This window comes from Sminthopsis crassicaudata, chromosome 4 (assembly GCF_048593235.1).
Source record: "Sminthopsis crassicaudata isolate SCR6 chromosome 4, ASM4859323v1, whole genome shotgun sequence".
NCBI lineage: Eukaryota > Metazoa > Chordata > Mammalia > Dasyuromorphia > Dasyuridae > Sminthopsis > Sminthopsis crassicaudata.
In genome coordinates this window covers 149,697,527-149,724,175 of record NC_133620.1, presented here as the reverse complement: position 1 = coordinate 149,724,175, position 26,649 = coordinate 149,697,527, and the positions used below count along the sequence as shown (strand labels likewise).

Below are 26,649 nucleotides of genomic sequence, written 5' to 3'. Positions count from 1 at the left end.
AATATGATCCCAGTCTTTCCCCATATGTTGATACCATCCACAATCTTTTTCTTCTGTTACTGTTGACTTTTATTATTTTATATTTTTAATTGACTCGTTACCTGGAGCTTGTTTTACTTGAAGCAATTTTATCAAAATCTTCATTCTTAATCATACACCCGTCCCACCCCCATGCCCCCATCTGGAGGTCAGTTCTTAAATTATTGATTTTGTTTTTACTAGTATAATTTTTTTCACTATCTGTCTCCTGATCCACTTATATAAGAGCCATCTTAGGACTTCCTTTTAAAATATCTATCCTTTTGTTTGTGACCCTTACCTATAAGTGCTTTGTGATTAGGAAATATTCATTCATATGTCCTGTCTCTTCCTTCTTCCAAGACGGATAATCTTGTCTTCACCTATTTGTCAGGTTATGCTATATCTATTCTTTATTACATTAGTAATCCACAGTGGGACTTTTAAAAACTGATCATATGTTCTCCCCTTTGTATCATGGAAACAGCATCAACACTTGATCTTTTTGTGTGATACACAGCATCCTTTGCCATTATTCAATTTTTAAGTAGATTTGCATTTTAAATAGGATTTGCTTATATCTGGTTTTCTGTGAAAATCTGTTAGCTTATTAAAAGCTCATCAATTCTTTTCATAGATCTTTTCCCAGTTTTAATATCTATTAATTATGCTCTCATGCTTTTTGTTCCCTCTGCATTTTTGTGTTCTATCTTGCCATTTTTTCCATTTTTTCTCACTTCTTGTTATGTTATCAATTATGTTTCAGTTTCTAATACTTCTTTTAGAAGTTAATTTATCTTCTTTTAAAGCTTTCCAAAAATATTTATAGGTGTTTGTCAATATTAATAATATGAAATTTTTCTGAAGTCTATCTATCCCCTCTTGTCTCCTTCAGTTGATTGAAGGTGTTATCTTGAAAAGCTTTGCTCCCCAAGTCTTGAGCTATAGCTGAATCATTTCTTGGTAAAATTTGGGCATAGACAGAATCCTTTTAAGTAGAAAAATCATTTAATTAAGTCAGTCTATATAATAGACTCATTTTTGAAAAGATTTTGAATTTGGAACATTAATAATAGTTATAGTAACAATAGGTGACATTTTGTACATGACTTTGCACATATTATCTTATTGGAGAGTCGCAACAAGTCATTGAGGGGAAGTATTTGAAATAGCAAGTTTGTTCAAGGACAATGATTTTATTTAAATATTCTTGATATTCATTAGTAAAGTAGAAAAAAAAAATCCTAAATTCATATTTTGGGGAGCCTTTAGGAACACTGAAGCAAAAAATGTGTAACTGATTTAGAGTACAAGTTCGATAATCCCCATTTTACAAATTGTGAATGACAAATTACATTTCTTATCCAAAATTACACTTGTAATGATCAAATCCAGTTCTGCTACCTCTTAAGTTTAATTCTGTAATTTACTAAAAGGTGCATTTTAAAAAGAAAAATAACAACAACAAATTTTTCAGCTTCTTTTTTGATAAGAGACTTTGTATTTATGGTTATAAGATGCTAGCAACAAACAGTTTTCCACCCTTGAAATGAGTATCAATGTATTTCTGTTGCTATGGAAATAGAGCAGAAGAAAGTGCTTATTCGTGTTTTTGGTTTTTTGGATTTTTTTTTTTTTTTTTTTTTTTTTTTTTTTTTTTTTTGAGAGCCCCAGATTGAATTAGTGTAGTTTCTTGCTGGCAGTTGTGATTCTCCTGATGAGACATTGGATGATTGCCAGGGTGTTAAAAATGCAGCATCATTGCTATTTTCTTTGACCTCAATGTACTGAGGCAGTTTTTTAGTTGTTGCTGGCCTTATACTGTTCTCTCAATAAATTTAGTGTATTTTAAGGTGCCATATTAGACCTTTGAGGTACCATGTCTATCAGATCTATTTTATGTTAGATGACTTATTACTCAGCTTGCTCCACTTGCCAAAATCTGCTGATACTGGCCTTTCTGTTTTGCATTTTTCTAGTAAGACTTATGGTTTTGAGATTTTTGACTGAATTCTTCTTATCCATGTAACTGTTCTTTAAACTGTTCATCATGTTAGAACCAGTAATGAAATTTTGAAATTATTTTTATAAACTTTTAATTATAAGTAACTTGAAAGGAAAGTACGATATTTAAGGGCATCAACTTAGAAGTATGTACACATCTTGAGATCTTTATTTCTTAAATGAGCCTGTTAATAGAGTGGTTTGACTTTTTTTTTTTTTTTTTTTTTTTTTCCCATTTTGGGACATGTTTCAGATGAGAATGGTGATACTTGCAAAGGCCCAATTGGCTGTTTTATGGTTTGTAACCTTGTTTTTCCCTTTTTAATTTTTTGGATGTATTTCAACATTAAGAAGAATTCTTCTTTCTCTGTGTCATATTCATATTTTAACATTAAAAACTTCAAATTCTTTTGAAAAAATTATGCTTAAATAGAGATTATTTAGTATTTTCTTCGTTCTGTAGTATCAGTGACTCTTTGGAATTAGATAAGGTACCAAGAATATGGCACCCCAGAGAAGCTGTTGGGAAGATTAAAAATCATTTTACTTTTAGAGTCCAAGAATGAGAAGTTGAGTTTTTTGGTTCTATGACAAAATTTCGTCTTTTTAAATTATTTTGAGTGATTAAATATTTGGTTGGTAATTATCAAGGTCATCAGTAAGTCTCTAAGGTTTCTTCTGTTTTTTCCTAGTCTACTTGCTCAGAGCTACAAAGATTATAAAATTTGAGAATATTTAGTTTAATTCAGTTTACCCATTTCTCATTTAGAGAAATGTTCAAATTATGTGGAAAGAATTCTCAGCCATCCAGGAAATCGTGACATGTTTTTCATAGAGTTGATAGTTAATTATTCACAAGCATTGATGTTGAAAGATAAAATATACATGTTTATAATAAAGTATTTTAACACAGAACTAAAGAATATTTATAAATTTAAATCTGGCTTCAGATACTCACTATGTGCCCATAGTCAAGTCACTTAAACCTGTTTTGTTATCTGTAAAATGAGCTGCCAAAAAAGCCCTCAAATGGAGTCACAAAAACTGAGACACAACTGAAATAAATGATTGACTAACAACAATTATCTAGGGCAGAAATATAAAATCTATGAAACCTTTGTGCCTTTTCCTATCTAATATGCTGAAATCTATGTACTAACAATGATTCTTCAAGTTATAAGTAATCTTTATCATAATTTAAAATACAATTTGACTTTTGCAGTTTTTTATTTCAAAACTTGTTAATCTTTTGCCAGAAGATGTTTAATATTACACACCATCACTGAACAAGGTAGTAGAGAAGAGGTAGGCCATTCTCATCTATAAAGATCAAGCTAAACCAATTTGCAGAGTTTATAAATACAGAAATTTAGAAATTTTTATGTTTTTTTTATTTAAAAAAAGAAGCTTCACCATAGATGTCCTATTATTCCTTCTGCTAGAATATGGTTGTATCCTAGTGGAACTAATTGCATGCTGCCAATGTAAATGCTATCCATAGTTTTTGCCGGATGAATTACTTTTCACATCTCTTTATAAACTGAGTGACATTCCTAGTGCTAGGATGATTCCTATGTCCTATGATTCTAGGAATTATAGCTTGGGCAGTGGCTTCTCCATTGAAAGGAAAATGACCAAACGGTAGTGATTAAAATGTGTGATTAAGTGTCCTCCAAAATGTCAAGGTTACACAATAAAAATGCTGTGAAATTTTCCAAATTAGACATTTTGTAAATTTACACATCTTTTGAAACTTTAAAGGAAATTTATTATTTATAACATTTATTATATATAAGTTACATGCTTTTAAATAATGGACAAAAAGCAAAGGTGTTCTTTTGAACAAAATACATAAATTATACCTTCCTGAATGACAAATTATGATAGTATCATACATATAGATAAGAGCTAAGGCAGTAGTTACTAATGTTTTAGAATATGAGAATAATGGATTTTTTATTTATAGTTGTAGAATCTACATGCATTTATTAAGGAAATGCATAATAATGAAAAGCTCCTTTCACATAAATAATAGTTTCAAATGAATTTTCATTTTATTAGTCATTTTATGCATAAAATATAATAGAAATGAAGACATTACTCATTATATAGAAGGTAAGTTTACTTAAACTTATGTATTCATATATAAATGGGGAAATCTTTGTAATAACTATATAATAAATGAGTAACCTCTTGGTTAGATGAGCAAAAATTTTAAAATGTCCAGTCACTTAAATGTCTCCCTCTTAGCTTCCTTCAGTTCTGAAATAAAATCGTGTCTTCTATAGGAAAGCTTTCTCATTTCCACATAATTCTAAAGCTTTCCTTCTGTTAATTATTTTCAATTTATCCAGTATATAGTTTGTTTGCACATATTTATTTGCTTATTTCCTTCTTTAGATTGGGGACTCTTTGAGGGCAAGCACTACTTTTTTCTTCTTTTTGTATCCCCAGAGCTTAGCATGGTGCTGACCCTTAAAAGCCTTCTTTAGAAAGAAACAAAAGTTAAGCATTTTTATAGATATATTAAGCACTTACTTTAATGATTACCTAAAGATGGTTTTGAGACCACTCACAGAACTTGTGCCTGTGCATTGTCCTTTTTGTATATGGAAAGCTTCCGGACTTTGAGTTCTGGTCCTCCCACCAGTCTCAATGTATGTAACCCCTGGGCCTTTCTTAGGAGATATTCCTTAGTAGTGCCCAAAGAAACTAGATCTAACAACAAAGTGGCTCCCCAGAAAACAGCTGGTGCTAAATCTTTTCAGCCTCCTAGAATTAAGATTTGATTTGTTGGCTTGGTTTTGGAAAACTCATAGGTATCACCATGCCACAGTGTTACATACTGACATAAACTTTCAAGGAAGTATAAATGTTGGTGGTGTTGAATATAATTTCTAATTAATGTTTTCTGTTAGTAACTAAGACTTAATTTAGAAAGAAAGAAAAAATTCCCCTGATTATGATTTTGTATTATTTTAGATATGGTTTTTCAGAGGATATTAGTTGGTTTTGTTTTTGTTTTTGTTTTTTGTTTTTTTTTAAGTAAATAACTTGCTTATTTTAGCTAAAAAATTGAGTATAGACTTCCTGTGACTCATCTTCTGCCTTTCTGCAGCATTTTATTCCAATCCTTTCCTTTTGAAAATGTTCTTCTTGGTATCTGTTACATTATACTCTTTTGCTTTTCTTTGTATTTATCAAATAGCTTTCTCTTTTTCTCTGTCTCTTTTTCTGGATCCAGTTCTTCTTAAAGTCTTCCAAATGTGAATGTCCCTCTATGTTATCTCATAGAAATCATAAAATCACAGAATTTCAAATTTGGAAGGAGTCTTAGTAATCTAAGTAGATTCACAAAAGGGAGAAAGTCAATACAAATTACTTCATCCTAAGGCCTGTCTGGTTTTTTTTTTTTTTTTTTCTTTCCCAGTGGTGATATTTCTCAATTTTTATATCCATTGTAAAACTGATGTATTTCTTTCTTTCTTTTTTTTTTTTAAATATATGATAGCTTTTTATTTTCCAAATGCATACAAAGATAGTTTTCAACATTCATCTTTGCAAAACTTTGGGTCCAAATTTTTCTTCCTTTCTTCTCCCCTCCTCCTTCCCTAGACAGCGAGTAATTGGTAGGTTAAATATGTATAATTCTTCTTAATATATTTCCATATTTATGCTACAAAAGAAAAATCATATCAAAAAGGAAAAGAAATGAGAGAGAGGAAAAAAATTAAACGAGCAAACAACAACAAAAAGGGTGAAAAAACTATGTTATGGCTCTCTTTATCACAAATCTATTGGAATTGCCTTGAATCAACTCATTGTTGAAAAGAACTAAGTTTATCACAGTTAATCTTGTTGCTATGCACAATGATCTGGTTCTGCTCAATTCACTCAGCATCAGTTCCTGTAATTCTCTCCAGGTCTCTCTGAAATCATCCTGCTGATGATCATTTCTTATAGAACAATAATATTCCATAACATTCATATACTATAACTTATTCAGCCATTCTCCAACTGATGGACATCCACTCAGTTTCTAATTTCTTGCTACTACAAAAAGGGCCGGCACAAACATTTTTGCACGTACAGGCTCCTTTATGATCTCTCTGGGATACAAGTCCAGTAGAAATACTGCTGGGTCAAAGGGTATGAACAGTTTGATAGCCCTTTGGACATAGTTCTAAAAGGCTTTCCAGAATTGTTGAATCAGTTCACAATTCCACCAACAATGTATTAGTATCCCAGTTTTTCCCATATCTTTTACAACATTTATCATCTTTTCCTGTCATTTTAACCAATCTGAGAGGTGTGTAGTGGTACTTTAGAATTGTCTCAATTTGCATTTCTCTAATCAAGAGTGATAGAGAGCTTTTTTTTTCATAGGACTAGAAATGGCTTTAATTTATTCATCTGAAAATTATCTATTTATATTTTTGACTATTTGTCAATTGGAGAATGACTTGTATTCTTGTAAATGTATTTCAAAAGAAAAATAATTCTATATAAATTTCTAATATTGATTAATATAGACAATAATCAAAGAAGTACTAATTACATTAGTAAGAAAAAAATTATACTTTAAAGAAATTCTTACACTGTGTGCATGTATGTATATATGTCTTACAGATGTCCCCATAGAAGAATTTCTGAAATTCTTACTATATATAAACATTCAGTCCAGTACTTTGACAGTATAAGTGTAGTTTTCTCTTAAGCAAAGTAAAGACTTTGCTTGAATAAATTATTTTTAAATGTAATTTTGTGAATAAAGTTGCATATTATAACTTTGGATTTGTTTTGATAAAAGAACATTTAAAAATTTTAATAATATCAGTTTACAAAATATATACATAGTGCATGTTATTATATATGTATATAATATATATTATATATAAACTATATTTTCGTTTAGTTTTAAAGTCATTAAGTTTTCGTGCCAAAAGTTAACAACTTTAGAAGTTTAACATTCTAGTGAAAAAATCAAAAGCACTTGAATTCTACAAGTAATTAATTTTAGATATGTTTCATTCTATGAGTGTTACAATTTTAAAAAGCTGTGATTTGGGAGGTTGCATTTTGTGAGTATTTACTGAGATATGAATTAAAATGTGATATGATTTTGGTTTTTCATATGGTTCCAAAATTTTTATACATTTTTATGAATAAATTTTCCCCCATGCTATATTTCATTTTATAATAGGCAGGGTATATTTGGGTTTTTTTGGTAAAGATTGTTATCAAATTCATCACAGCCTTCTTTTTTCACTGGGGCCTAAACTCTTCTCTGCTGCTTTGAATCTCACCTATACCTGAAAAGAATGCCAGTTACAGTATAATCAACAAACTGATCCAGCCTTTGCTTGAAAATCTCCAGTATGGAGAAAATCATCACTTCTTAGGGTAGCTTATTCCACTTTTAAGTAGCTCTTATTATTAAGAAGCTTGTTTTTTTTTTTTGTTTTTTTTTTTTAAAGACATGCCAAAATTTAGCTCTTTGAAGCTTCCATTGTGGCTAAACAGAACAAGTCTTATCCTTCTTGCACATCTTGCACAAGTATCCCTTCAGATACTTGGAGATGGCTATTATATGCCCTCTTGTCTTTTTTTTTTTTTTTTCTCCTTCATTCTAGCTTAACTCTCCCCATTTCCTTCAAGTGGTTGGTTTTTATTTGGCACCAACTCACCATTGTGTTTGCTCTACTTAAGAAATTTGCTATCTTATCATTGTTTTTCCTGAATTGCCCATAACTGAATAGGACTGTCTGATCACAGAAGAGCACAACAGAACAGTCAACTCCCTTTTCCTGAAGTTATAACTATCTTAAATGACATAGATTAGCTTTCTTTCTTCTGATTCCTTTGAAATCTGTTCTTCCAAATTCCACCGTAGATGTAATTCTATGGCTGGCTTTCTATCCTTCCATCAAAACAAGAGGGATTGGTCAATCCCTTCCTAGATAAACATTATTTCCTCCCCTCCCCAAGTAGCTACCAGCAGTTCTACTAGTGAGATTTAGCTGTATAAGAAAATTTCTCCTCTTTATTTTTTCTGCCTTTTGAAAGGTAAAATTATTTTTAAGACAAGTTGTTAACTGTTCTGCTTTTGACAAAGAGAGTTCCAATAGATGTCCTCATATAGACAGTTTTTGCTTTATGTATGTGGCCCATCCCACAAAGCCCTACTTTAAGCTACTTTTATATAATATGAATTTGCCCTTACCTACTTATTTCACTTAGCCTATATAACACAGGCATATACAAAATAATTATACATTTATACAAGTCATAAAAGGTACTAAAATACAGACATATTAAATGCTATAATATAATAATAAACAGAATTATGAAATGAAAGATAAAAGTTAATGATGTAGTCACAGTAGTGTATAATAAAGTTAACATAGGTATGCAATACTTGTTGCTTTTCCCCCACCTATTGCACTTAGCCTTTATGACTGCTAACTGGCTGCACAACTTTTTTTTAAAGAAGCTATTGAGAGATTTTTGGATAATGATTTTTTTTTTCTCATCTATCTGATGATAAGCAATTTTATCCTCAACTAATCTTTGAACTTTTAAATTCTTAGAAGAAATTGGATCCATCTTTTCCATATAAGAAAAAAATTCACTCAAATGATGAAATGCTTCTGGCAACTCTTTCATTGTGAACTTTTTCACTCGACCTAGATTCCAAAGTTTCCTTTTCTTCTTCTGCAATCCTCATTTGACAGTTCTCCTTGAGACTCAGTCAACTCCTCTACATCATTATCAGTCACATTTTGCTCCAATTCTTGTGCTGATTTTACAATCTTGTTATCCACTTCTTGGAATTTCATATTTGTCAAATTTTTTGGAACACAGATTTCTTTTAGAATTCTTTAAAAGTTGAATTTGCCGGGGCAGCTGGGTGATGCAGTGTACAGAGCACTAGCCCTGAAGTCAGGAGGACCTGAGTTCATATCTGATCTCAGACACGTAACACTTCTGGTGACTGTGGGCAAGTCACAATCCCAATTGCCTCAGTGAAAGGGGGGGGGGAGTTGAATTTGAGTAATACAAATTTGTATAAAATGTCTCTATTGAAGTATAACATTCTCTGTTAGTTCATGCTTTTTGTTTATTATGATCTGCTAATTTTTCAGCTAATTCTTTTTTTTTTCTGATCAAGTCACCTGTGTCATTCTTCCATGGCAAAATTGCCTCCTATTCTGCCTCTATTGATTTTTTTTGTCTTAAAGTATTCACCTTCTCCTCTGCTTTCTAGATTTCCATCCATGAGTATTTTCTCAACAGACAATGCCTATTTTATTTTTAGCTATTGATTTTGAATAACATAGAGCCATATTCCAGTCATGTTATCATTCCACTATATCTCAGGATATACCAGCGGTCAAATTTGCCTCTTTAATTAGGTATCTTTGGGTTTCCTTGCTTTTTTTTTTTTGGTATATTATCTCGGTTGTTCAATTGTAAACTCATCCATTCCCTTAGCTTCAGTTATTACTTCTAGAAAATGATTCCCAAATCAGTATCCTAACCTTAATACTTCCCATAAATGATAGCTTCATATTTCCAAACAACTGTATTATATATCCTTCACTGAAAGTACTAACTCCTCCTCAGACTCATGTTTAAACTAAAACCATTGTCTTTTCTAACTTATAAATATCCTGTTTCTGTGCACTAATCCAGATAAATGAGAGGCAAAATGCAATGCCAGAGAAACTGAGGCAAGAAAGAGATCAGAGAGTATTTAATAATTTATATAAAAGGGAGAGATTTACTAGGACCAAATGGATCCATGGTTTGGTCCCAGGGCTGAATGAGACTATTGTCTCCAAGAATCCAGCTAACAATGTGAGTTCTCAATGACCTATATACACATAGCTCAGACTCAGGGGGTAGACTGAGGCAGGGGTAAAATCAGGGTGCTGAGAGAGGGAACAGGACTCTGACAGGATGGGGTGAGCTACCAGAGAGGAGGATGACATAATACAGGGAGGCACTCCGGAGATGGGGAGAGGCATCTTGATAAGACGGTATCTGATATTCTGATAGCTTGGGATGAGGAAAGGCATTCTGATATTCTAAAACATAAGATCTTTTATGGAGTGGTTTCGTAGGACTGAGCAGACAATTATAAGCAGAACCATTAGGGAAACTGAGTCAGGACTGGGTCAGGATAATTAAGGAAACTGAGTCAGGACAATAAAAGAGAACTGTGGCATAACAGAATCAAATTATTTCCTCTCATTTACCTTCAAAATCCAATCAGTTTCCAAGTCCTATCAAATCTGTCTGCATAGTGTCCTTTCTTCCTCTACTATCCCACCTCAATTTTTCATTATTCCTTCCTTGACTTTGGGAATAGCTGCATAATTAATCTCCTTGTTGTCCATTTTCTTCCCTTTCTTATTAGTCTTTGCACTATTCCAAAAACTTTCCTTATATATAGGTCAGACCACATCATACCTCAGCTCAAAATTTTCAGGGGCTCCTCATTGCTAACTAAAATAGAGACTGTTTAGCTGGATATTTAGAGCCATCCACAATCTGAATCCAGTTTATATTTCTAGCTTTATCATATATTTTCCTTGATGTACATTGAAATCTAGCCAAACTAGAAGATTCACCATTCCCTGATCTTTTCTTATCCTTTGTCTACTCTTTGACTTTACATATATTGTCTTCCAAATCTGTACTAGCATCACTCTGTATGTTTTCTTATTGAAATCCCTTCCTTACTTAAAGGTCTACATGTTCCATGAAGCCTTCCCTCATCTTCTTACCTATAAACAATCTCTTTTCAAATCTTAGCTACTCTATTTGAAGTCTCCAGGATATTATAATTCTTACAACATAGTTGTGTGTGTGTATTTATCTTATCCATCCTAATGAATGAGGGTAATTTAAAGGCAAGACTGCTTTATATTTGCACATAAATGCATCTCCTCTTTCCACTTAGTGATTACCTGGTTCAAGTATATTACAAATTAAAGTGCTTAATATGTTTGCTGAATGGAATCAGATAGATACAGGATAAGGAATCAGGAGATATGTTTTCTAGTAGAGGCTCCATCACTGACTTTGTGAGTGCCTTAGTCAAGTTCTCTAAAAGGCCATAGTTGATAAATATGTTATAATTATTATTATATTGCCATTAATGTTTTATTCATTATTGTTATCATTATTATATTATCTAATGTTGCGTACATGTTTTAGCTAATGACTTAGCAGAGGATCTATGATTGAGCTTGTCAAATAGAAACAGTCATTGCTAAGTTTTAATGACATTAAAAAAAAAATCTGTGTAGGATCAGCAACAATCATTTGTAAAATCCATCAGTTTTTGGTGTTTCTTGATCTGTTACCTGAGCTTTAAGGAACTGATTCCAGTTGATCATTTATTTCTGATCAGATGGAAGAAACTTATCAATTGCCTCTAGTATATGCAATAGTCTCTGAGAACTTCTAGTTTTATGCTTTTGGAATTTAGATTGTCATTTTCACAACCACACAATTGCTGAACTGATGTCCTCAAAAACATCCCCTTCTCTTCTCCCTTCATTCTGCTTCTACTGTAAATAATTGTCTTTTATAATTCTAATTAGAGATGTTTAATTTACTTGCCTTCATAGACTACTTCAGGAGAAGATGTACGAGACTTCACAAGAGTCTTAAAAAATAAGTTCAGGTCAAAGAAGTACTTTGCTAAACATCCCCGGCTTGGTTACCTGCCTGTGCAGACAGTTCTTGAAGGTGACAACTTAGAAAAGTAAGTTTCCATTTTTCTCCCAGAACCTTGACAAACATTTACTTAGTGTTTTTCTTTACAGTAGGGATTAAAAAAAAAGAAGTACAAAGAATTTTAATGAGAAATATTTCTTCAGTAAAATTTATATAATCATTATTTGTTTTTTAAAAAAAAGTTGGGGTGTTTTGTTTTCTCATTACCATTTATTTTAGTCTGGTATGTTTGACTCAGACTCATAAAATTTATGTTTATTTTTCCATCTTTTCTTGATTGGTCTTCTGTTCTTTTGATTATAAGTGAATTTGGACTTTAAATCATTATCCATTCTTTTCATAGGTTTTTCCATTTATATTAATGATTTTATAGCTGCTGTTAGTATGTCTTGCATTTTATTAACCATAAACTTTTTATGATCTCAATTGTAAGACTTACTAAAGGACACAAAATTTCAGTTGTCTCTAAAGTTTTTTTTTCTTCTTAAATCTGTAGCAACTGAAAGAATAAAGAAATGGAACATTGTGTGAGAATAAACTAAAAGACAGAATTAATTCTTTTCCCAAAAATCATAATTGGGGACTGGAAAGGAATCATTCTTAAAATATAAAATTATTGTGGATTATTATAACCTAAAGAAATACTGCTTCAAGTTAATATCCTAAAGGACAAAAACTTTTTATAGAATAGAAATGCAAAAGATGCTTTGGAAAATAAATAACCATAGTTTGAATTTTAAGAAATACCTATGTTTAAATTATGTTCCCCAAAACTTTATTAGAGAACTGAAGGAAATAAGATGTTAACTCACCCTATAGAAAATAGAATGAATAATTCTTAGACAAAAATCATGGTGAATCTCTACCTACATAGGCATCTATATTTGTGCTTTGAATATCTGGGAAACATTCTTTATTGTTAAAAGGAATCATCAGAGTTCATAATGGGGTAGAAAGAAACAGTAATGGTAAGAGAATGAAAAAATTCTGTCAAATGACTGGCAAAGTTTTTCTACAATTTTTATGTTTCATTTAAAATGAATGAAAGAATCTCTTTTCTTATCATTTCCCGTGGGAAAAGCTATAGTAAAAAATAATTGGAATGCCTTGATTGTGAATTAAATTTCTTTGTTTTGAAAAACTTACAGCTAATTCTATTTTGCTAATGAAAGGTGTAAATTATCTAGTACAAATGCAGTGTATCTCACAGGTAATTTCTCAGTGATATTGAAATCAGTTTGGAATATCACTAGATATGACTAGGATGCATCACATGGGAAAAAAAAGAGGCCAAGTGTTCTATCATTTCATTTCAAGTAGAAGCATAGAACAATTTTATTTGATTTATTTATGTATGCATCACATACAAGGCTGTAGACCCAAGTGGTTTTTTTTTTTTTTTTAGAGAAATGAGATAATTTTCTTTATTATAGCTTTTTATTTACAAGATATTTACAAGATTTTCATCATTTACAATTGCAAAACCTTCTGTTCCAACTTTTCCCTTCCTTTTCCTCCCTCCCCCCTACCTCAGATGTTAAAGTATATATTAAATACAATATATGTGTACATGTCCATGCAGTTATTTTGCTGCACAAGAAGAATCAGACTTTGAAATAGTGTAAAATTAATCTGAGAAGGAAATAAAAAATGCAAGTGGACAAAAACAGAGGGAGTAGAAATGCTATGTAGTGGTTCACACTCATTTCCCAGAATTCTTGTGCTGGGTGTAGCTGGTTCTCTTCATTATTGAACAAATGGAACTGATTTGGTTCATCTCATTGTTGAAGAGAGCTACATTCATCAGAATTGATCATCATGTAGTCTTGTTGTTGCTGTGTATAATGATCTCCTGGTTCCACTCATTTCACTTAGCATCAGTTCATGTAAGTCTCTCCAAGCCTCTCTGAAATCTTCCTGCTGGTCATTTCTTACAGAACAATAATATCCTATAACATTCAAACACCACAATTTATTCAGCCATTCTCCAATTGATGGACATTCATTCAATTTACAGTTTCTGGCCACTATCAAGAGGGCTGCCACAAACATTCTTGCATGTACAGGTCACTTTTCCTTTTTTAGGATCTCTTTGGGATATAAGCCCAATTGTAACACTGCTGGATCAAAGTTTGATAACTTTTTGAGCATAGTTCCAAATAGCTCTCCAGAATGGCTGGATGTATTCACAATTCCACCAACAATGCATCAGTGTCCCAGTTTTCCCACATCCTCTTTAACATTCCGAATTATCTTCTTATTCTAGCTAATCTGTGAGGTGGGTATTGGTATCTTCTCTGATTAATAATGAACAAGTGGCTTTTCTAAGTGATGAATTTATTTCACTTTAGGTAATAATGACAAAAAAAATTTTAACAGCTACTGTCAATAGAAAGAGTATGAGATTTGAAATCAGAAAATGAAAGGATTTATCAAGCCCCCATTATGTGCCAGGCAACTTTGCTAAGTGATTTATACATGATATCCCATTTGATCCTTACAACATCCCTGTGAGGTAGGTGTTGTGAGCCCCTTTTTGCAATTTGCCAAGTGAAGTGACTTACCAAAGTCACATTGTAAGTATCTGAGTCAGATTTGAATTTTGGTCTTCCTGACTCCAAACCCAGCATTTTATTCACTGTACTATCTAGCTGGCTCTATGGGTGATGATGTTAAAGTTAATCTCTTGTCTGTGGCTGTATGAGGTCACTCTGCAGGTCATTAAAATTCCTTCATCCTTAGTTTTCTAATCTGTAAAATAAGGACAAAATGTTTGTAGTGCCTATCTTATAGGATTATTAGGGGGATCAAACGTGAGATGTGTATTTAAAGTACTTTGCAAATCCTTAAATTACTCTTTAAACTTTAGTTAGTATTTTATTTGCCTTTCTGACAAGCTAGAGAACTACTTTCATGATGTAAATTGTTGGTTTCCTATGTTTTTTAAAACATATAAGTATCTGTATATTTACCAATAGCCATAGTTAAAAACAGCCTTAAATCACAGGTCCTTAAATTTTATTTTATTTATTTATTTATTTTTCCCATGGAATCCCTTTGGTAATCTGAGACTTTTGGACCCTTCTCAGAGCATTGTTCTTAAATGCAAAGAATAAAATACAACGGATTAACCAAAACAAATAAAAATAAACCCAAACACACAAGTTCATAGGTTCTGGGTTAAGAACTCCAACCTTAAATGAAATAGAATTGTCTAAATAAGAAACATGGCTTCTTGAATCATCTTATATGTGGTTTTATTTTTTTAAATTTGTTTTTTTATACTGAATCTCTCTGTCTTGCCCTATCCACATATGGGTCTGAACCTTCTCCCTCTGTTATCTATGGGGCCAATTTGCCTTTCTTTAGGCAATCTGGTAGTCTTGTTGCCTTGTTTTTCATGACCCCATTTCAGAGAATTAAGAGTTTGCCCACAATTAAAAGTTATTCAAGCAAGAAAATTGGGTGTATTTTTTTTATTATTATTTTAATCACAAGTAAAAAAAAAGAAAGGGAGTGCTATCACTGTTATTGTTGTTCTTTACATTTTTAGGCATCTATATAGCTATCTTTGTGCCTGATTTCTATGAGTAATGTCCATGTATCACCCTCTCTATGTTATGTGTATGTGGTTATTTTCCTCAGTTAATATCATATCTCATTTGTCTTTTTAAGTATTAAAAACACTATTGGACTGAGAGTCAGAGGATCATACTTCAGATTTGCCTCTTTTACTACCCAGTGGCCTTCTGAAAGTCATGAAATGACTCAGGATCTTAGTTTCCTCATTTGTAAGATGAAGAGGTCAAATCACACGACCTATGAGGTTCCTTTTTATTCCAAATCTATGATCCCATGAAGTATTATCCCAGAAAGCTGACATTTAAAGGGATAATTTAAAAGATCTGACCTAGTTGCATTGTTAATTGGAACAAGTTATTAACATTTGTGCCCCAAATACCAAAAAACCAACATATTTCCCATGATTTGTTATGATGGATTTGATCATTTGGGGCATTTGTATCATCATTTGCTTTCTTTCTGTCAAATTTAATGCTATTAGTTATATCATTCCTTATTAACTTGCTATTCCAGATATTACTGAAGAAGTAGAGCAGGATGGCAAAGAGCATCTTTGCTATTCTTAGTAATATGTCTTGTGATTTCTTTTGCATGATGGTGAATATACCTCACAACACTTTGCACATTGACCTGCTGACATTTTATACCCTCTCCCCCCCCCAAAAAAAATGAAGCTAAACTGTGTTCTGCAAAACCTAATTAGAAACAAAAGATTTGAGTATCAACTACAGCTAGCCAGTATATTTTAGTACCTAGAATAAACCCCAATGTCCTAATATGTCATATTGCTAAAGTTCATAAGGTCTAGCAGCTACAGCTGCATTTTTACTCTCAATAGAGTGAATAACCGTTTATGTGGGTGGATATTTGTTTTACTTTTTTTTTAAGGTGCAGTGACTGGGGAGCAGCAGGGGGTTGGGGCATTGGAAACTTGTTTTATAGTTATTTATATAGTAGACATTCTAATAGGCCTTATTGAGCCCTTTTCTATTTGTACCATGTGACAACCTAGCATTTAGTGGCCACTAATTATACATGAATTGTGTAAATGGTTACTGAGATTTTTTTTTTTTTTTTGTAAAAGAACAAAACAACAGATATCAAAATAAAGAAAGGGAATAACCCATATTTATTGAATTTTATAGCTTTTTAGGCAGATTTTGTCTAAGTAAATGAAAATAGTTAAGCTGAAAGTAATTAGAGAATGTTGTTCAGTTGTTTTCTATTTTCCCCAAAGTTAGATTAAGGGAAATTGAACTCCAAAGGTTATAAAGGGCACATAAGAAATCTTATTTACTGACTCCTGAAAAAGTACAATTGATTTCCCTAAATACCTTTCATAATAAACACATACTTTTTCCTCCAGTATCACTGTGGCCAGTGGACTGTGGCATGTAGTACATGAATTCCTTTCTAGACATTCATTCTTTATAGTTATTTTCATTTTGAGAAGAATGATTTGTTATGTGTGCAACTATAAGAGAAAAAAAAATGATAATTAGAGTCAAGAAAACAGTATATCCAAGGACTACAAAGGAAACAATCTCACAAAAAAAAAATAAACAAAACTAAGTTTTTTTTTTTTTTTTTTTAATCAATTATAAAGAACCAAGCGTAGTTTGAAAGAAGAGATCTGAAGAGACCTCAATCCCACATATCCCTTAGCAGAGATGGGAAGATCACTAGTATTTGTACATGACTACATTTTTTGGTACATCAATCAATTATACTGATAATGTTTCTCTTCCTTTTTTTTTTTGGTTTTAAAATATGCAATTTATTATGTGAAAAAGTTCTCCCTGAGAGTGGGAGAGACCAAATGTTGGGAAAATTTATGGTAGTATAAAAAAAAATTAATAAAATACTTTTTCAAGAGCATTGATGATATGATTAAATTGCAACAGGTCTGTTCTGCTTGTAGAACTCTTAGTTAACTAATAACATTTATTAAATACCTAACCTTAGGCTCAATACTGGGGATAAAGCAAAGAAAAACAAAAAGAAAGTGAGTCCCTGCTTTCAGCTACTTCACATAGGAAGAGAAGGAGCTATGTTTATATAAGATTTTATTTAAGGAAAATTGGAGATAATCTTAGAAGGAAAACACATCTTATGGGATCCTTTTAGAAAGGATTGTGTTTTCTCTGAGACTTGAAGGTAATCAGGAAAGAGCTAAGAATGAAGAGAAATCAACCATAGCAGAGGAAGGATATTAAATAATGATATCAGTCAAGATGCTTAAGTTGATACAAACAAGGGAAGCTTCCCTGCCTCTTTGTGGTGATCAATCAGTAGGGAGAAGTCTCTTGTGATTTTGACTGGGACTTAAATATTAGGGCCTATGCATTAAGTCTCCTAAGCTAAGCTAATCTTAAAGTTGGTTTCAATACTTTATAAAGAAAATAACTAGCTTAAACCACATGGTGAGGTGCTTGATGAGAAGATAGTTATTCTTAATACAATAACTGATCCAGGCTTTAGGAGATAGGGGTCCTAGAAAGATTGTTACTTATCAACTTGTATTTGGATAATTACTTAATTGTCTCACTAACAAGTTGGCTACTTGGTATGCACCCTAAATTATTCCTTTTGACAGGCACATGCTAAAGAATCAATTCGCTTTGTAATGTCAGTGGGTCTCAAAAAAAGTAAAGTGAGGCAGTAGTGCTGAAAATCATCATTATTATTTTACCCATCATTATCTTGGGTCTAAATAGATAACAGAATTCAAATAACTTAAAATTTTTGTGTAGTTTTTATATCACTTTAATGAGATCATATAAAAGGCAATTTAAAAATCTGCCAAAGATGTATTAAAATAAAACAACTTATAGTGAATTGCTTTGGGTCAGTAGATAGTCAACCCTATTTTTCATTCCTTATGAAATGAAGAGAACCAGTGTTGATAATAAGTACCCTTTGGACTTAACAATAGTTGAAAATTTATTTTATGAATTATCAAAAAAGTAAGTTATTCACAATAATTGTATTAAGTATGTTTTATTACATTTGAATCATTTGAAAATTAGTAGTTTATATATGACAACTGGGATATTCCATTACCAAGAACACCTCCTTCACTAGACACTTTGGTATGTGGTAACATGTTTTATTATTTAAACTTGACCTAATAAATGCATAAGCCATAACTTTCTTAAAAGGTAACTCCTAATTAAACAAGAACGATTGAACTTTGGATTTTTTTTTTCTCCCTTCCCATGAACCAAATGCCAATATATTATAATATTGTTGACATCTTTAGTCTCTGGCCTCTTTGAGGATTACTGATGGCCCCAAGAATACTTAAAGGTTGAATAAAAGATGTTTTAAAAAAATCTTATTTCCTTTTCTTATAAATTTGTACCAATATATGAAGAGCTGTGAACACTTTTCTATTCAGCTGCCTGTCTCTGCCATTCCTAACTCAGTTCAGGGAGTTATTCTTTCTGTCAGCTGAATTAACTTCACAAGAACTAGTCAAGCAGCCTCACAAAGCCTTTCCCATTTCCATTAAGATCAAAACTACATTCTTTTTATCATAAAAACTTGTGAGAATTACCCTAATGCACTTAAATATGAGTTATTTTCTTATGCAATTTCTATTTATGGAAAATATGTAGCAAATACAAATCACAGAGCCCCAAAGTATAGTGCATAGATAATTGTTCACATAATTGCTTGCTACTTATTTACTCAGTGTTTTTAATAATTTAAAAAATTGCAGACAATTGTTGTTTAATAATAAGCAGCTTATATATGTGTTGTTATACTGATTTTTATGAAAACAAGTGTCTTGAAGATATTAAGATTTACTAATGGATATCTGAAAATTTTTTTTTTTGAAAATAGATCCAAAGAGAATTAATTTACAGTTACTAATTTGAATTAGAAAGTCTCTGTTCTTTGTAATTTCTTGCTACACAGAGTCCAAACTCTTAATTTTATAATATTATGAAAGAGTTAATTTTTTTTTGTAGTTGATGTATAATAGAAATGGGAACATTAGGTGTTGGTGAAATAATTTAAATGCTTCTTAATCTTGTATTTTATTGAAGCTATAGGAGCTTTTGTTGAGATGGCTTTTAGCTCAGTTCATTCAGCAAATAGATTTAATTTTTACATGTTTTATAGTTGCATTTATATGCAAAACTAGGGTTTGAATTTGGTTAAATGATCTAAGTGATTTTCAAATATTTTAAGGCTGTGAAATCTTGTTTCATTTTTATTGTGTTCTCTTCATTGTCGTTTCTCTGTTCTGTTCCCCTCTGCTAGTCCCCCACATTGCTTCCCCATAACAAAGTTGATAGATTATTAAGCATTTACAATATACCAAACAATCGGGAATATAAAACAGTCCCTGCCCTCAAAGAACTTGCATTCTTAGAAGGGAAGATGGATGATAACATATAAAAGGAAGTTGGAAAAAGGAAAAGGGTAAAGTGGTAACTGATGGTTGAATTGAGATAATTTATAGATGTATAAGGTTTTATAGAGCTTATTTTAGAAAGTATAGAAATGAATGAATCTTTAGTCTCATTCAAATGCTGCATTAAGCTTGGATATAATTTATTCAGGGAACTCAAAGTCTAACAGGGAGCCAAATATACAAACAAATATGTTTAAAAACAAGATATAGATAGGATAAATCTGAAAAAATCAACAGAAGGAAGTGTGAAGATTGAGAAAGCTTCCTTAGGGAAAGTAATACTTGGGCTGATCAGGAGGTAAAGATGAGTCAGTTATAAGGTGAGTTATAAGAAGGCTTGGAAGATAGCACAAGGCCAGATTATGAAGGAATTTAAAAGCTCCAGAGTATTTTAATTGATCATAGTAAGAGCTGCTGGAATTTACTGAATAGAGGGGAGATGTCAGAGTTACTGTTTAGAAAGATTAGGAAAGCACCTAATCTCTTTATTTCCAAGTCTTAGTCCCATTTCCAGTACTCTTCACACCATAGCCTTCAGTTTTGTAAATGTACTCTTCTATTTAATAAACAAAACAAACAAAAATCAGTGATGACCATCTCATTTCAGTATACATAATAAAATTTTATTTTATTTTATCTTAAAATTTTCTTTCTCATTGAGTGATTTGACATTTTATTTCTTTTAAATAAGAATATTTTAAATATGTTTCTTATGTAGCTGTACTCTGGCTTCTGTTTATTTTGATTTTCTTATTTGGGGCCTGACTGAATTCAGGTATATGGGTAGGCCACATTTAAGAAGTGTTTCTTTTATCCCCAGTTGTTTTGAATTGCATTAAAGTATTTGTTCTGTGGTTTTTTTGTTTTTTTTTTCCCCTTTTCCCTCCTTACAGTCCTATCACACTCATCAGTATGTGGCCAGAGCAATATGAGTGAGTATATATGGACCTTATATGCAGAAGGCTAATGCTCAGATTATTTTATTAGCATGTGGTAATTACTAAACTCTTGGCAATAAATAATACTACATCCCTGGATAACAATCCTAGTGGTCTCTTTGCATGGCAAATTTATTCCTTTAATTAATCTAACATTTCTGTTAATATAATGCATCTATATTTGAATGCAACATGATATAATTTTTTTTTTCTTCCTTTGAAGCCCCTCCCAATCCCCACAACTATTTCAGGATGACACACATTCCAGAATAGAGCAGTATGCTTCCAGGTAAGAGACTTTAACAAGAATATTTCTCTGAATTATTTTTTTGTATTAGTGTTGTATAAAAAGAGTATTTTGCTATATGGAAAATATAATTCCAAAAGAAAAAAAAAAGTAGAAAATATTTCCCAAAACTTTTTTGAAATTTAAAAAAATATAATTTTGTATACATAAAATTGCTTATACTCACATCCATATTTACATTATGATATAATTATATTTCCTTATTAATAAATATTGACTATATTATAGTACCCATCAACTCACCATATTTTGTATTAAAGTTCTTTGTACAAGTACAAGTATCTATTGTGTAAGGTTCATTTTTTGGGAACTAGGAAGTTATAAATTCTTAATTTTCATGAAGAAATTTGAATATTGGTAAAATTTTGTTGTGCTTTGTTACTAATCACTCTCTTTCAAAACTTGCCATTCCTGTGAGTGAAAATAACAACTAAAGATCAGATCAGAACAGTTCCAGACCTTATAATAGCAGACTTCAACTTGTATATTTATAGTATCTCAATAACCACCTTATTCGTCAGTTTTTCAACCACCATGATCTATTCCTTCATTCCACCTACGCTATCTAAAGAAATGATAACACCTTGATCTTGTCATTTCTCATACATTAACACTTTGAATGAGAGTTCCAAAATTCCTTTATCTAATAAAGTCTTATAATCCTATCTCTCTCAATACCTTATGCACCTATTATTTGTTATTCATCATGATTTCTAATTCTTTGCTATACCTTAATACTTCCTCAGATTCCTACCCTGCCCAGGCTATGCTTCTTCCCTGTTTCAACCCCTTAGTGAATTAGTTCAATGGAACATTGTCCTCTGTTCTTGAATCCCTAATTCTTGAATGCCTACTCTTTTTGCCACTTACCTTACACCATTCCAAACTCCAACTTTGGATTACTCTCAACATCCATTTCCTCCATTCCAACTCACCTATAAAAGAGCTGGATAAAATTACCCAGCAAAGCCAACTTATCTATTACAAATTTGATATCTGATCTTAACTGGGCTTTCACTTGAGCAAAATAAATTAATCATTTTCTCCTCCAGGATTGATAGTCTATACCACTAAACACAAACTTCTGTCCTCAGAACCCTCACATAGTTCTTAGGACCTTGCTTCATAATTTAGTTTTGAGATTCCTAATTTTTTTTAATCTTCTCCTAAACTCCTAGTCATCCCCTCCTATCTTACCCTATACTTCATTCTCATAAAGAGGTGACCCTTCTGCCAAATTGATCTGCTTGTACATAATTATCCCAGTCTATTTTTTTTCTGACAGATTGTGCAGTCTCTCTCTCTCTCTCTCTCTCTCTCTCTCTCTCTCTCTCTCTCTCTCTCTCTCTCTCTCTCTCTCTCCCTCCCTCCCTCCCTCCCTCCCTCCCTCCCTCCCTCCCTCTCTTCTCTTCTCTTCTCTTCTCTTCTCTTCTCTTCTCTTCTCTTCTCTTCTCTTCTCTTCTCTTCTCTTCTCTTCTCTTCTCTTCTCTTCTCTTCTCTTCTCTTCTCTTCTCTTCTCTTCTCTTCTCTTCTCTTCTCTTCTCTTCTCTTCTCTTCTCTTCTCTCTCTTCTCTCCCTCTCTTCCTTAGCACAGTACTTAGCAGATTGTTGGTATTATATAAATGCTTATTTCCTTAATTTCTCCTCCTTGGTCCCTTTTGCTAATCACTAACTGTGGATATGTCCCAACACACTGTTCTGGCCTTCTTCCTTTTTCTATGGGTATCCTTTCACTTGATGATAATCAGGAAGTGATTTGCATCTCTATGAAGATGTCTCCCAGGTCCATATTCTATCTGTAGGCTCTCTCAAATTGCCAACTACCTTTTGGACATTTCAAACTTAAGCCATCCAAAGCTTCAGAACTCATGATTGCAGTTCTTGTCCTGAACTTTTCAATGAATACAAATGGTACGATTTCCAGGATTCCAAGTTCATAGCCTTCAGTATATTCATTACCCCTATGTTCAATTATTTGTTACTTCTTGTTTTTGTCTCCATCACACCTCTTCCTTATGTCTCTTCCCTGTACTTGCACATTGACTAATGCATCTCATGCTCTCTTTCTGGATCTATTATAATATCCTAATTGTTCTTTCTGACTCAGGTCTCTCCACTTTAATTCATTTTCCATTGAGCTTCCATAGTTATTTTCTTAAAGTGTAGATCTGACCATGTAACTACTCTATTCAAACTCTATTTTTAAGTGGAAAATTTTCCCTTTGGTATTTTAAGCTTTTAACAATTTGGTCCTAATACTACTTTCCTAGCTTTATTATTTCTCTGCATGCACTCTGTGATCTAGCTTTAATCTGTTTTGTACACATGACACTCCATTTCTACCTCTGCCTTTGTGTTGGCTGTCTCTCATGTCCAGAATTCTATTTCCTTCCCTTTGCATTTTGGAATGTGCACTATTCATTGTTACTCAGTGCCATATTCTGCCTGAGATCTTTCCCTGATCCCCAACTCCTAGTGCCTCCCTTTCTACCCTCACCAGATAAACCTATATCTGCCTCAAATGAGTTTTGCACGTATATATATATATATATATATATATATATATATATATATATATATATATATATTAAAATATTAAAATATGGATTCCTTGAGGATATGGACTATGGTTTTTGTACCTGGCACATGGAAGGTACTTAATAAATGCCTCTGGATTAATTGGTGAATTATCAAATACATTAAAATCTAAAATCTAGGCCAATTGCATGGTATTACATTGATCCACCATTCCAGAAACCTTGTCAAAAATGAAAATGAGGTTAGTCTGGCATGACCTGTTCTTGATGAAGTGACTTGGTTCTTGGTTATAATTGAAGTGAAGCTCACTGGTCTATAATTTACAGTCTTTACTCCCCCCCCCCTTTTTTTTTTTTTTTTAAATGGGGACATTTGCTCTCTTAGCATCTTTCCTATTTTCCATGGTCTTTTGAAAATAACTGACAATGCAGCAATTACATCTGCCAATTTTCAGTATATGAAATCATATGTCTGATCCCAATTGCTCTTATTGTACCATCTATTATAGCTATAAATGTCCTTTTTGTCCTTAATATTCATTCCCAGCCTCAATTAAACTGGATTTTAATACAATTTATAGAATATTGTCCTTATATTACTATAGCTTAGCTTAAGATAGAACAATGTCTATGTGGCCATATATCTGTGACAGGGGAGATGGGGAAGTGTCCCATTTCCCCAGGGTGGGCCCAATTCACATCTTCTACATTTCCCAAATAAAAGGATTTGAGAGTCTCACTGTAGAACTTCTGCATGTCTGAGAAGTCTTTGGAGCAGGAGTTGAGTTTTACTCCATGTTTTAGGCTAACTAGGAGTGAAAATAAGATTAAAACCATTGTCATCACGAATGTCTAAGAGCACCACATTGAAGTGTTGTTTAATTCTTTCAGGAGTGATTGACCCTTTATGACCCCATTTGGGGTTTTCCTGGCAAAGATATTGAATGCTTTGCCATTTCCTTCTCTTGATCATTTTACAAGTGAGGAAACGGAGGCAAACAGAGTGAAGTGATTTGAATAGGTCATACAGCTAATCACTGTCCAAGGCCAGATTTGAAATTAGGTCTTTCTGACTCTAGGCTCAGCATTCTATCCACTATACCACCTAGTTGTTCCCTTATTTAATTACCTTGAATGATATTCAACATAGCATAACAGATTGTTTTACTCATTACTTAAGCAATTTATACCATTTTTCTTTTCTCTGATATGATTTCCTGTTCTAAACTCAATTATTCTATAAATAAATGTTGACGTATTATACATAATAAATAATATGGCATATAAAATGTTATATACTTTATATACACCTACATAATGTATCTCAAATGTCATAGAACAGTTTCAAAAAGTTAGAGCTATCAGAGCATAATATTGTTCTATGACTTTGGGGATCTTATAAATGTATGTGTACATGTGTACATATAGTGTCCGGGCTGGCTCTCTGGAGGGCCTCAGGATCAGTCAGAGTCCTTGGTCTTTAGGAGGAGAAGTGAAGGAGGCAGGCAAGCTGCCACGTGGCTCATCAAAGATGAATCCTGGACTCTCAAGTTTGGAGCCTGAAGTCTTCTTTCCTCAGCCCTCCAATCCTTGTCTACAATTATCTCACCACCACAACTACCAATCCTACTATCACATTACCATATCATCTAGGTATATACGGTATATACTTATAGAACCATTATCTCAGATTGAGTAGGTAATTAGCCTTAAGTGCTCTGCTGTCTTAGATTCAAGTACACCTTTTCAGAGTTCCAGCCCTCTACATACACATATAATGAAGGGAAGGTATTAAAAATTAAAAATGACTAGAGAACACATTCCATGTATCTTAATAGAGAAATTACAGTTCATACTGGCTTTCATTTATTTAACACTTTAAAACTTAGAAGGAGCTTTATCCAATTATCTGATCTGATCCTCATTGAATACTCAATGGTATATTCTCATACTCTGTGAGTTATTTGGAGTATTATTCTCCCCCAAGCAACAAGCAACCTGCCTTTAGAGAAATCAGGTAGTTTTTCAGTGGTCTCACAGATAGTTTGTATTGAACTCAGGCAGAGAACCCAGATCTTACCTCACTGTACATAAAGAATTTTTTCTGTACTATTCTGCTATTCTTCACTTCCTCATGCATTAACTGCTTCTTAATGGAGAGCAAACTGACTTCTTAATATACTAATAACATAACTAACTATAATTAATGGGACCCTCCATGAAGATATATGAAGATCAGAGGAAGGTATCTTAAAACCTTTAGGAAATGAATACAATTTCATATGGTGGATCAGTCATTCATTTTATACAATTTAATTCTTTTCCAACAGGTTATCACAAATGGGTAATTTAAGTATCTTCAAGAAAGTTTAAATACTTAGTTGAATATATTAGCACTTGAGTGTTGATAGAAGGTCCATAACAGAGTTCTAGAGGAAGTTGGGGATGTCAGGTCTTCTTCCCTAAAACTAGGGATTTTGACAATATCTTCCTACAAAACATTCCATTGGATGAGAAAACATTTATCAAGTGCCTAGTACCATGTACTAGGGAAACAAAAACAAACAAACAAAAAAATGTCTCAAGGTGCTTATATTCTAACAGAAATGTAAAAGACAACATGGATGGGGAATTGGACCAGGGAAGGGTGTGTTGGTCTGGCAAGTTGGGAAAGAGTGAAGTGATGTATCAAGCATTCATTTGACATGCCTCTTGCAGAAGCACTGCTTCTTTTGCTTTGATTACTGTGGCCAGGGAAAGGGGAGATATTGAAGAGAAGAGTTTGTACTTCCTCTATCACCTGGGGCTAGCTTCCAAAAATTAATTTCCCCATGGATTATGAGTATGCAAAGTGTGGTCAAACTGAATCTGAGATAAGACTTGATTATAAGTGTGATTATAAGCTTTTGTCTCTAATGGTTCATAAGCACAGAGCTCCAGAAAGTTATGCTATACTTTATACGATTTGATGATTAATGCTAGGCTCTGAGAGTTAAGATAAGATCTGGCTTTTAGGCCTTACCACTAATTACATATAACCTGTAAAATGAAAGGACTAGTCTTAGTGAACTACAAAGCCCTTTTTAG

The 26,649-nt window shown here is 32.5% G+C and overlaps 1 protein-coding gene across 1 annotated transcript in view; it reads left to right on the top strand.

Annotated features, from left to right (window-relative positions):
- The window catches only part of UTRN (utrophin), a 533,723-nt gene that overhangs the window by 481,165 nt on the left and 25,909 nt on the right, over nt 1-26,649 (top strand). Inside the window, 3 exon segments of the mRNA XM_074309622.1 lie at nt 11,664-11,800; nt 20,674-20,712; nt 20,942-21,007. Coding sequence (XP_074165723.1) covers nt 11,664-11,800; nt 20,674-20,712; nt 20,942-21,007 — 242 coding nt within the window.